The sequence below is a fragment of the Schistocerca piceifrons genome, chromosome 4 (genome assembly GCF_021461385.2).
Source record: "Schistocerca piceifrons isolate TAMUIC-IGC-003096 chromosome 4, iqSchPice1.1, whole genome shotgun sequence".
NCBI lineage: Eukaryota > Metazoa > Arthropoda > Insecta > Orthoptera > Acrididae > Schistocerca > Schistocerca piceifrons.
This window is the reverse complement of record NC_060141.1, coordinates 241,107,739-241,120,587: the sequence shown is the minus strand read 5'-3', so window position 1 is coordinate 241,120,587 and position 12,849 is coordinate 241,107,739. Positions and strand designations below refer to the sequence as shown.

The following is a 12,849-nucleotide window of genomic DNA, read 5'->3' as shown; positions in this document are numbered from 1 at the left end:
ATACACCAACAAGAACTTCCTAGTCCTTTAGAAAACGAAACTCAGGGGAAGGGAATGCATTTTGCAAAGATATTTGATGTGCAGTATCATGTATACTGCATATTTTCATATTGCGAAATGCTGCATATTTTCGTATTACGAAAGTATAAATTCAAATTCCACCAAATGCAGCACTTTAGTCAAATGCAGCACTTAAGTTTCCTAAGTATTGAAACAGAGATTGCAATGTGCTATTCTGAGCCAATCATAGCTCATGTCACATGATCTCGTCAGCCGATCACAGCAGATATTCAGAGAATAGGACACATGATGTAGTCAGCCAATAGGAACATGATTGTTAAGTAGCATGAACGCACAAATAGTAAAAGTTAATGGTTTAAGCTTTAAATTAATGAACATAGTGTAGCTACAAGGAAAGCTAAGCTTTCACATATAATATTGGTCTGAAGGTTAATAAACTATAAGAAAAGTTAAGCTTTCACATATAACATTGGTCTTTTTAGCGTGTGTTACACTTTAAGATACAGCGCACAAATGTGCCAGTAAAATTTTAGACAATGTCTGGTCTTATGGGCTCAAAATTATTCTAAATGGCTGGTCCTGAAAATTTTAAGTTTTAAACTAGAGTCAAACACCCTGTGATTTAAGAAATTTATTGCACTTTCTACATATAACATAGTTCATCCAGTGTAAAAAAAAAAAAAAAAAAAAATTCCTCTGAAAATAATGCTTTTCGAAGAACCATTGGCAATACTTCCCCGCAACTTCTTAGACATGGGTTCATTTCGGCAGCTGCCAGAGAGCGCCAGAAAACAGGCATTACTGCAAGTGTGCAGCTACGATGACACAGGAAGCCCACACGTTCGTACAAATATAGCATTAAGAGATCTTACATGAATCATAAAGGAAATAGGACATCAGAGGATACTCCAAGAGCATTGGAATTTCGTAAACCATACTAAAATGCATACATTGGCTTTAAGGACACATTCATATGTCAGGGTGTATACACAGACAAGGAAAAAAAAAATCCAGATTTCTCGGTTAAAAGACACCCTTTTCTCTGGAGAAAACACACTTTTTCCATGTTAAGTGACTGTACAGCTTCTTTCGGAACTGTAAAACTTATCAATCCTTTGAATGGTTGACGATTTTTTGCTGGTGAAGAATTTCCTGGCAGTACACTGATAGTTTTTGTATTATGAAAGTATAAATTCGAATTTCACCAAACACAGCACATTAGTTTCCGAAGCATTGAAATCGATATTGTGACACCCTTTCTTGTAAGCAAATCCTACCTCATGTCATGTGATCTTGCCAGCCAATGACAGCAAATATTCAGAGCATATGACATTTGATTTAGTCAGCAAATAGCAACACCAATTACATAGTGCGAACACACGTTTAAATTAACATAAACAGTGTAGCTACAAAAGAAGCTAAGCTTTCACATAAAATATTGGGTCTCAAAGACTAATGAGCTGCAAGAGAAGTTATACTTTTACACGTAATATTGGTCTTCTTTTTTTTTGTGTGTGTCTTACATTTTTAAGATACATCACACATATGCGGCAGTAAAATTTAAAATAATGACATAAATGTCTGGTCTTTTGGGCCCGAAATCCTTCTAAGTGTCTGGTACTCAAAGTGTTAAGTTTTAAACGAGAGTCAGACGCTCAGTGATTTAAGAAAATCATTGCACATTCTCACACATAGCATAATTCATCTTGTATAAAAAGGAAATTTACTTTGCAAGTAAAGTGTTTCAAACAACCATTTGGAATTTTTTCCTGAGACCTGTTAGAAATAGGTTCGTTTCAGCAGCTGCCAGAGTGCGCCAGAAAATAGATGTTACTGCGCTGACGTAGAAAGCCCATTTGTATGTATTAAAGCATTAAGACGTCTTACATTATGTCATAAAAGAAACAGAAAGTCCGCAGCTCGTGGTCTAGCGGTAACGTTCTCGCTTCCTGCGACGTGGTCCCGGGTTCGATTCCCGGCGGGGTCAGGGATTTTCTCTGCCTCGTGATGACTGGGTGTTGTGTGTTCTCCATCATCATTGACTCACAAGTCGCCGAAGTGGCGTCAACTAAAAAGGACTTGCAATACGGCGGCCGAACTTCCCCGCATGGGGCCTCCTGGCCAACAATGCCATACAATCATTTCATTTCAGAAACAGAAAGTCAGAGGATACTCCAAGAGTATTGGAATTTGTAAACCATACTAAAAGTCATAATTCAGCTTGAAGTGCACACTCGTATGTCCAGATTCACAATGAAGTAGGCCCCAACTGAACATTAAGCTTTACAGTGTGATTTTCGGGATGTTAATTTTCTTGGGGCACCTGTACTGTACTGTCTGATGTTTGGTTCTTTATTATAGCATAACGCCATATGCCAGAAGATGAAAATGTGAACCTGAAATTCAGCAAACAGTTGGAACTGGCCAATACTGTGGAATGCCTCAGTGGAAAAGATCAGTAAAAGCCAAATTTCTTTAGCATACCAACAAAAATAACTTCATTGTTCTGCAAGGTGATTAATGCTTCACTGCTAAAAACGTGGAAATAAAATAAAATTAGAAAACAAACGAATAATGTATTTTAGCGTTCCGTAATTATGCGATGTATTTTAATTCCCTTGATATTTCCCGGCCACAGAAATGTGTTTTATTTTCTTTTGACATTGGAATTGAAAACAAAGAGGGAACAGTAAAATCACTAAACATAAACAAGGGTCATGTGGCAGCTACCCCCTTCCTCACAATAACTAAGACTGCTCTGCATATGCGCGAATCTGGCAACTTGGGCACACCAGAAAATTTCCGCAGTTAGCATCTGGCTGCTTGTTGATACAGTCAACATTCACACTTCATGTAGCCAGAAGCAGTAGAAGGTACTGCTCATAGAGGCCCAACTGTGCATGCGCATAAGCCCGCTGGCAACTGCTCAAACGAACCTAATGTAAACATTTGTAACGTCACGCTCATCAGAAGCGGTTTGTTGTTACAATGTATTACATAATCTTCATCCTAAGGCCTCTGACACATTTTGCTGTTGACAGACACTTGTGTGTTCATGGTGTTATGTCATTGTAAATGGTGCATTTCCCTTGCAACTGAATGTTTATTTATTTATTTATTTTCCCTCTCTCGTTTACGTTTTATTGGTCCAGTATTATTATTCTACAGTATTGGGATACAGTAATATTCTTTGTTGGAGTGTCATTTGTTATCAGTGAAAATTACAAAAATTTAACTGAAAAATAAAACAATGAAAAATTCCTGGGTTTCTCCCGGTTTTCTGCCAGATAAAAAAATTCCCAGGTTTTTCCTGGATTTCTCGGGGTGTATACACCCTGTATTCCAGATTAACAATGAAGTAGGCCCGAAGCTGCTATTAAGCTTTTCAGTGTGCTTTCCGGGATGCAAATTTTCTTGGAGTACCAGTACTGTATTGTCTCATGTTTGATTCTTTATTACAGCATAATGCCATATGTGCCAGAAGATGAAAATGTGCACTTGAAATTCAATAAACATTTGAAACTAGCCAACAGTGTGTGTGGGGGGGGGGGACAACTTCTTATAAATTGACTGCATCTGCAGAAAAGATTAATAAAAGCCACATTTATTTAGCAAACCGACAAAAATAACTTCACTGTTGTGCAAGGTGATTAATGCTCGACTGCCAAAAACATGAAAATAAAATCAGAAAACTGAACTAATAACAGCTTCCTGCAATTATATGCACATATTTGAATTCACTTGATAGCTCCCAACGACAGAAATCCATTTTGTTTTCATTTGCCGTGTCAACTGTAAATGAAGAGGAAATAGGACATCAAGAAACAGCAAAATCATCAAACATAAATGGGTCACTATCCCCCTTCCCACTCCCAGACTGCTCTGCACGTGCGTGAATCTGTCAGCTTGGGCGTGTCAGAAATACTTTTCGGTGTAGCATGAGTGCTTGTTCCTACTGCTGCAGCCACACTTCAAGTAGCCAGAACTGGGAGAAGACATTGCTCATACACAACGCATCTGTGCATGCGCATGAGCCCATTGGCAACTGCTCAAAACGAACTTAATGTAAACATTTGTGGCATCACGCTCATCGGAAGCAGTTTGCTGTTAGGAAATATTACATAGTCTTCATCCTACAGCCTTTGACACATTTTGCTGTTTATCAGTTCTTACCAGTCAAAATTACAAAAACTTAACCAAACACTAGAACCATGGAAAATTGCTGGAATTCTAGAAAATTCCTGGGTTTTTCCTGAAGCATATATACTCTGTATTACTTACAAACAAATATTTCAATGTCTGAATTTGGAATGTTTATGATGCCTTGACAATATAAAAAACAAAAACCGATTATAAGACGAGGTTTTTTCCCCAAATTGATCATTTGCAAAATACAGGGTTGTCTTACATTTGCAAATTAAACTACTGTGCTGCTAATGTCAATATTTTTGTGTTATATAACAGGTTACATTTACAGATGAAGCTTTGGCAACTGTGGTCACATGCAGATTTATTTCAGAGAATTCAGACTAGTTGGAGGGGGAACAATAACCCAAGCTTGGCTGAGTGCTAGAGCAAAGATGGGGAGGAGGGGAATGATGAGACGGCATCAAATTTCATCTTGATTCCAACCATGGAAATATATACCATGTATACTGGCTTCTATGAACATCTACCACATTTAAAAACTACAGTGTGTCCAAGTTCAGGTATAGTGAGAATTTAACGTACTTTAAAATTGGATGACTACCAAAAAAATAGGAGTGGTAAAAGTCTAGATAGGCGCCAGTGGCTCACTTAGGTGTTTTGTGCAGCAATGTTGTCAACACTTGCCATAAGGTATGATGGGAACAAAAAGGGGCGCGTCAACTGCTGGTTCTACATAGCCAATGAGAGAGCAGTGGGCAGAAAACACGTTTGGAAGCAAGAGGTAAGGAAATGTCACATTCTCACATCAATATAGATTCGAAACCCACTATGTATTCAGAAAAAACAGCTGTCTTGGCCGGTACAAATATAAGCACAACCCCTGAAATTGCAGTGCATTCGGAAGAAAGAGCCAAATACTAGTGACAACTAAGACAAAAAATTTCATTTGCAGTAATATAAGCTGTGCTATTTGATCCCAACCTAACTACAACCTTATAATTCTTGACATATAGGGAGGAGGGGGGGAAGCAGTCAAACATTTGAGACAACAGCGAAGAGAGAATGGTTTCAATTTCGACTCTAAAAATTCAGTGACCTTTTTTTGCCTCCCATTGCTCACATGAAACTACCATCCGAATGGGTAGGGTGAATTGGCTCGCCAACCTATTTGCAGTAGAGAAGCACCACCGTCATTGGCCCTGATCTAAACTTTCACAAAAACAGTGATGCCACAGATGACCAGCTGAGAAGTTAAGAAAAACAAGAGTGAAGATATAAATTAATGTAAACCATTTCTTTTTTATTTTATTTCTATTTGTATTATCAAGATGTAGAAAATCAATAAACGGCATTTAAAAATCTGTGGGAAGGAGGGGGTCGCCTTATATTCAGGGCCATCTTACACTCGGGTAAATATAGTAGCACTTCCTTTTCTTCAAACAATTATCATTTTAACACCACATTATGTAAATAAATGTGCTTTTGAAATAATATATTACAATTGCATGGATATGCAGCATTTAAAAATAAGCAGCTTCAGTCGTACAGTTTTTAAGTCGAAAGAGTTACCTTTTCAGCTGAGTGAATATTCCTGGTTCCATTATGTAGTCTTTAGTTCTGAATTTTTCGAGACATTCTTTCAACACCTCTTGTGGGTTCTCCATCATCTCTTCCCCAATATCACCCTGAAACACAAAGAAAGAATTACACAAATACCTCATCATCTTACCTTTCCCCCCTCAATCTCTCCCTTACTACCAAATTTGGAGCATTTATACTCAATAAAACGTTAATGGTTGTAAACAATAGATTAAGACAACAGTGAAGGGTTGATGACACAATATCATCACACTAACTGCAATAAATTAATGTGCCTTGCTACATCAGAGATCGAATAGTAATCCGCGTTGTTAACGTTGCTTCCTGTATTTTTGTGTTTCATATTTTTCAAAGCAACGCAAGGAGTGAAGTCTCCTTAGTGCCTTTTTGTCTTTCGTCTGTGTTCATGTAAGGCAGGCATTTTTCTTGCTCTATGTAATCTGGTGTAGTAAGATTTCTTCCGTTTGCCTTCGTGTAAGGAAGTCATTTTCTTGTTCAAAGTAATCTGATATAATAATAAAATTATTGAAGTTCAAACAATTTTTTTCTATACAGCTAAAGTTATTAATATCCATTACTCATTATAGATAATGAATTCTTTTATGTTTCAGCTATTTAATTACACTGGGAAGCAAACAGTTTGGTGATGTGTCAACTGCTTGCAATCATTTGTGCATTTGTTTTTTACAAGTTGAACCTTGCAACTTTATTACAAAGTCTGATTACTGTTACTAGGCAATGCATACGATTTGTTGCATTATACCTCACATTGTTATTGTTCGCCGTCACCAAGCTTTTCCGTTCCCAATTGACAACTCTGCACTTGACACTAAAAGATATTAGAAATTGCAGTAAATGAGCTGTCTTTGGGAAAGTAGGAGTTGTAATACTATATTTAACACTGACATTTTAATTATTCATATTCTTCAATGTGTGCCTACTGTGGTCACTGTGATGAATCTCGCTTCCACACAATTAGCTTTTGGAGGATTAAAGTTCGATCATTTTCTTACACTCGCATTCTTTTGATGGGTACATTACATAACTCACATCTTTTGAGTAGCTGTTCTTTGTCACTGATATATCTGCTAAGGAACACATTTTTCATAATTTTGATTGATTCTGGGAAAGCATGAACAATCTAAACAACAGTGGCTGGGTAGAGATTTAACACCTCTCAACTCAAATTGGAAGCCAAGTGTCCTATCATCTCACCCAGTGACCTGTACTTTGAGGCAGACATAACCTTTGTTGTGAGAGGAGAGCAGTGTAGCTTCGTATTAACCATATAATGAAAAGGATAGTTACTTCTCACCATATAGCAGAGATCCTGAGTCGCAGAAAGGTACAACAAAGATTGACACACAATTAGCTTTCACTCAAAAAGGCCTTTGTAAAAACTGCGAGTTGTGTTTGCATGAGTGTGTGCGTTTTATAAATCAACCCAAATCGAGACAAGTAATATAAATACTAAAATTTTGATAAACCCTGATACAAAAGGTACAATAAATAAAAATCTACTTTAAAAAATTTAAAATAATATCTCATAAAACATTTCATTAACAATATACTACAATTTTAAAAATCAATTCTATAAAATATACTAAGACAAAAAACAACAAAATTATTTATATTAAATAATTAAATAAACAAAAAATCAACATAATAAAATAAATAATCGTGTATGTATGCTGTCTAATTTTGACAAAGGCCTTGTTGCCCGAAAGCTAATTGTGTGACAGGCTTTTTGTTGTGCCTTTCTGTGACTCAGCATCTCCACAATATAGTGACAGGCAGCTGTCCTTTTCATTATATTGTTACATTCCAAGCTGGATTTTCCACTGTTTTATATTAACCATGTCAGTTTATGGTGTTAATGAAATATTCTGATAAATACATGCAAAAAATTTTTTTTTCTGACAATACAGTTATTTTTGTCTAAAACTGAATCACAAAAAAATTACTGGACTGTGTCCCCTTTCATTAATCACATAAGTTTGTGGTTAAATTATAACAAGAAACAAGGTCCTGTGTTGCAGCAGGCAAAATGTGAACAGTTTAATTGAACAGTCATTTACCGTGAGTAACAGACAGTGTTGAGGGGCATATAAAAGAAACAAGCAGTGTATATGGTGGCTCACCCAAAAGTTATCGAACTCTTTTAATAACATTGAACATTAACTGATAAATGGAAAACAATATTCACTGAACATATCAAAAAAACAGTAACCCTAACTATTGACCTGTGAGTTTCTGCAGTTATGCCAAAATCATTTCTCCATGAAGCACATTTCATTCCCCTACCACCACCTACAGCAGGGAAAACTTAGTTCTCTTGGGTGAATATTAAGTGGTTAAACACCATGCTTGGAAGTGTGGGGCAAAACTTCATTTACTACAGGTAAAACGGTAATACTATTTACAGAAGAGCAGTGTTGACGGTAAACACAATATGTACAACAGACTTAAGTTTTCTTTTTGATGCATTGCAAAACTTTAGCTAATATCTTGACTGATATACTTACACACTACTACTAGTACATACTAATGGCTATTGGAGATCAGTGGTGAAATGATGATTACCTAAATAGTTTACCTACCAATACAAAAACGTTTATTTTGTTTGATCTGTACATTTAAACTCACATTGCACATCGCTACTAAAATGTTCCTTGTATATTTTTGTGTGATCTTTAAAGTGGAAATGTGTGATGATGTCACCGAGTATAGTGCAGGGGACTGGGTAATTCAAATGAGTTGAATATCACTTATCTCAATCAATATGTAAATTATCAAATATACATCATCATAAAGATGAACAGCATTGTTGGCACATTATTCAGGCACCAAGATAACTAAGGGTTTGGCAAAAGTGTTCATTATCCATACCAATAGGTATTTAAAATATTACCAATCATACACTATAAGGTGGCTCTTTTGTGGAAGACACTGGGAACAAAAACTTCGTATCAGCTCATAGCACACTTGCTGTTGAGACAAGCCCCACCTCCTACTCCAAGGGCCCCAAGCTTATAAAAGGAACAAATGTGATGGGCTAATGAGTCACAGAAGTGACATAAAATAAGAATCACTTAAATGTAGTCTCTACACTCATTTTTCTGAATAAATAATAATAATAATAATAATAATAACTATAATAACTCACAGTAACCGCTCACTTCACCACACTTAGAACGACAAATATTACAAGAAGTCATAGTTCCATAGTTCCATAGTTTTTGATACTGTTGGTCAATTTCAGCATAGCAATTTCACATGTACATGAACATAAGATCTCGCAAATGCTATTAGTACATCACAAAAGAAGTGAAAAAGAAATAGCCAAGGCACTTATCACTGCTCTAATCCTTTACCAAACAAAATATGTATCATAACTCATTTGTCAGAAGGTATGAATGTAGTTACTTGATACTATTTTCTGTAATGTGAAAATGAACTGTAACATGCTTCATCATTTTCTCTTTACTTAATTCATGCAGTATCCCAGGATTTTCCCTTTATTTGTGCCTTGCAGTTCATTTGATAAAGAATTTGGGCAGTATTGTGTTCTGTAATGCAATTTATATTCAGCTGGTTTGGAAAGGTCTGGTAGAATGTAGATAGTAGGACTGACAAAGTCACTGGGACACACCTCTGCATTTTCTCTTTGTTTTGACTTTGTGTATCATCTGCTCATGGCATATATACATATAACCACATTTACATGTACAATTTGTAATGGTACTTGAATTACGTAACCATTACTGCACCTCACCTGAACCTCTCGATACCAGCAATATTCTACTGTGTTTCTGTAAAGTAGTTGACATATTTCTGAGATAACATTTAGATTTGATTTCATTATTGTAGAGGTACTTTGAAACATCGATATGTTTGTATTGCAATGATATTATTCTTACATGTATTCTTTCTTTTGTCACTATGACCTTTGACGTACTTGTAACTCAGATTTTTGGGCGCGTAAGCGATTATTGTTAGTTGTCAGAGAGTCGGACCTTGAAAAAGTCAAGTCTTGGACGTCATGTTGGAAAGACGCATATTGTAGTCAGCTTATAAAATGTGAACTTTAACAGTGAGGAAGATGTTTTCAAGTATGTTTTGTATTGTGAAGTGATGTTTTGTGTGTTACGTGATACTGCAACCAAAGCAATAAAAAAGGAAGTGTAACTTAAATTCGGAGTGCTGATTATTTTTTTACATCACCATTGTGCTAACTTTCAAAGGTTTAATCTGCAAGAATGGTTTGTGAAACACATCTATAAAACTTTTGAATATAGCAGAATAAAACCTAGGCCTCTTTGCATCCGAGCTTGGAATCATAACCACCTAGATTTTCGACGATTGAGCCATGATTATACAACGAGACCAGCGTGGGAAACACGAAAAGATGAGTGCCTAGTTTATTCATTATTACATGAAATGACTTTATTAACTGTGCTCTAATGACACCTGCCACATAATAACTTTGTTGTTGCCCGAAAATGCAGTATTTAGCAGTGTGAGCAACACCACAATCATCATTAAATTTTGACCTTGTTATGGTACAGTTATTAGAACTTGAAAATGACACCTTATGCAAATAATAACAATATTACAAAAATTACGAAAAGGATAGATTGCAAATCACCATGCCACAACAAAAAGATTGTTAAACAAGTTAGCTTTTGGATAAAAGGCCTTCTTCCGCATTAGACAACACACACCAACACACGCACACATGTGAGCACATGCTTGCACACACACACACACACACACACACACACACACACACACACTGTCTGTGGCTGTTGAGGCATCTATTTTTCTTTTCTAAGCTGTCTCAAATTTCATCATACTTCTCTGTCATTTTCTTATCTACCAAGTATAACTTCTGCTCTACTTCCACATCCCTTTTGTTGATGTAACCTGTGCTAGACACATTTATCAGCATAGCTCTATCTCTGCATAAGAAAATGTGACTTAATGCCAACTGAATGTTCAGTATATTACCTCTCCATCTGGTTCACCTTCCCACTCCTTGTGTTCCTCAAATCTCTGCTCCATTGTGTGTTTGCTAATGTAAAAGACCTGAAAAATTTGGAACATATTAATGACAAAATTACTGAAAGAAGAATATGAACCATGTAAACTATACATTAAAATATTCAAGTTATTAGGCCACATTTCTTTTGATACGCCAGGATTTTCCTCCAAATATTAACATGTGCATGATTAATAGATGGGACTCACACAGTATACAATAACATTTCAGTAATTTATATTAAATCTATGACAGAAATTAAAATTAGAAAGAGAGAAAAGCTATGCATTACTTACCTCTGGGAGTTATAACTCACAGCACCCCTTGTAAGAACACTTGAAAAGTAGGATCACAGAACTCCTAGCTTTCAGAACAACTGGTTCCATCTTCAGAGAGGCAAGAGCAATTGATTGAAGCAGATCAGGCAGAGGTGCTAGCCAACTCAAAGTGGAGGCTATGAGGGAACTGTGTGTTTTGAGGAGGAAAGGCAGCAAAGATGGAGAAAAAGGTGTTACAGAAGGAAGAAGTCATGTATCAAAGGTACGAATAACACAGCTCTACAAAATAAAATTTTTTTTTTCGTTGCCAGGGAAGTTTGAACGAAAATGGGATATTGTTATGATACTCATTCCGAGTATATTTGTACTTTTTCCAAATTGGCTCTGGTTTTTAAGATATAGGTTATTTGTGGAAATGAGAGTTTCATGTGGATAATATCGACTGCAGGGTCCATATATGGTGTAATGTATTTGCTACCTGTTTTTTAATTAGTGATATTGTACTATCTTTATTAAACAATTGTGCTCAGGGAGTGCATCTGTGTGGTTGAAGATTACATCATGCAAACATCACACTGTCAGCATGTGTTCAGTCCTGTTGTGCGGTGCGTGTGTTGAAGATATTGAGGGTTGTGCAGATTTGAATTCGGCGGTACTCGACATTCATTTGTTGGCCGAGGTAATCCCCGCAACAGCCGATAGGTAGCGTTCAGTGTAAACAAGAAAAATGGCGATGGTCGAAAGTCACACACATGTGCAGTGCAGCTTCAAGGAGATAGAACCTTTTCATCGTGACGTAGCAAATAAGGGGTGAGTATTCATTTCACACAAAACAATTAATGATGTTTGTTGGATGTGATTGACATGCAAATACAAGAAAGTTCTGCATAATATGTAGTATTTGTGCAATTTTGTTTTAGGAAAACATGAGTTCTTCACGCCGTCTTTGCGTGAACCATCCAGATGAGTTCTGCTACATTTGTGGTGAACACGTTCTTCAAAAGAACAGGAAGAATATCACTCCTTTTGTGAAGGAAGCGTATCTGGCATATTTCGGAATTAAACTTGGAGATCAAGACAAGGCGTAGGCACCCCATAAAGTTTGTAAATGCTGTGTGGAGTGCTTACGGCAGTGGACAAAACGAAAAAGGAAAAGCTTAAACTTCGGAGTGCCTATGGTATGGCGAGAGCAGAAGAACCATACAGATGATTGCTATTTTTGCATTGTTAATGTGAAAGGTTTTAATAGGTTCAAAAAACGAAAGTGGGAATATCCCGATTTGGAGTCAGCAAGAAGACCGGTGGTGCACAGCAACGATGTTCCTGTACCAACCTTCACAACATTACCCACGCTAACATCATCAGATGACGATGTGCACGGCGAGGAATGTACAAGTAGTGGTTCGGAATACGAAGGACGTGAGACACAACCCCAGCAGTTCGACCAGAAGGAGTTCAGTGACTTGATACGAGAACTCAATCTTTCAAAGCAAGCATCAGAACTCTTAGCATCCAGGCTTAAGGAAAAGAACTGTCTTCATCCAAGTGTTAAAATAACAGCTTACCGGATGAGAGAAGAAAACCTTCTTCCATACTTCAACCAAGAAGAGGTTATAGTGTATTGCAGCAATATACCTGGACTTTTACTTGAATTGGGGCTGCCGGAATATAGACCAGAGGACTGGCGTCTCTTCATAGACAGTTCCACTAGAAGTTTAAAATGTGTTCTCCTACACAATGGCAATCGTTACGCATCTATTC

General features: G+C 36.8%; 1 protein-coding gene across 3 annotated transcripts in view; it reads right to left on the bottom strand.

Moving 5' to 3' along the window:
- LOC124796284 (negative elongation factor D) overlaps window positions 1-12,849 on the bottom strand; it is a 192,341-nt gene that overhangs the window by 144,248 nt on the left and 35,244 nt on the right. For all 3 annotated transcript variants that reach the window (XM_047260402.1, XM_047260401.1, XM_047260403.1), the window contains exons 3-4: window positions 10,780-10,857; window positions 5,740-5,855 (exon numbers count right to left, since the gene is read on the bottom strand). In XM_047260402.1, coding sequence (XP_047116358.1) covers window positions 5,740-5,855; window positions 10,780-10,833 — 170 coding nt within the window. In that variant the 5' untranslated portion in view covers window positions 10,834-10,857. The remainder of the gene's footprint in view (window positions 1-5,739; window positions 5,856-10,779; window positions 10,858-12,849) is intronic.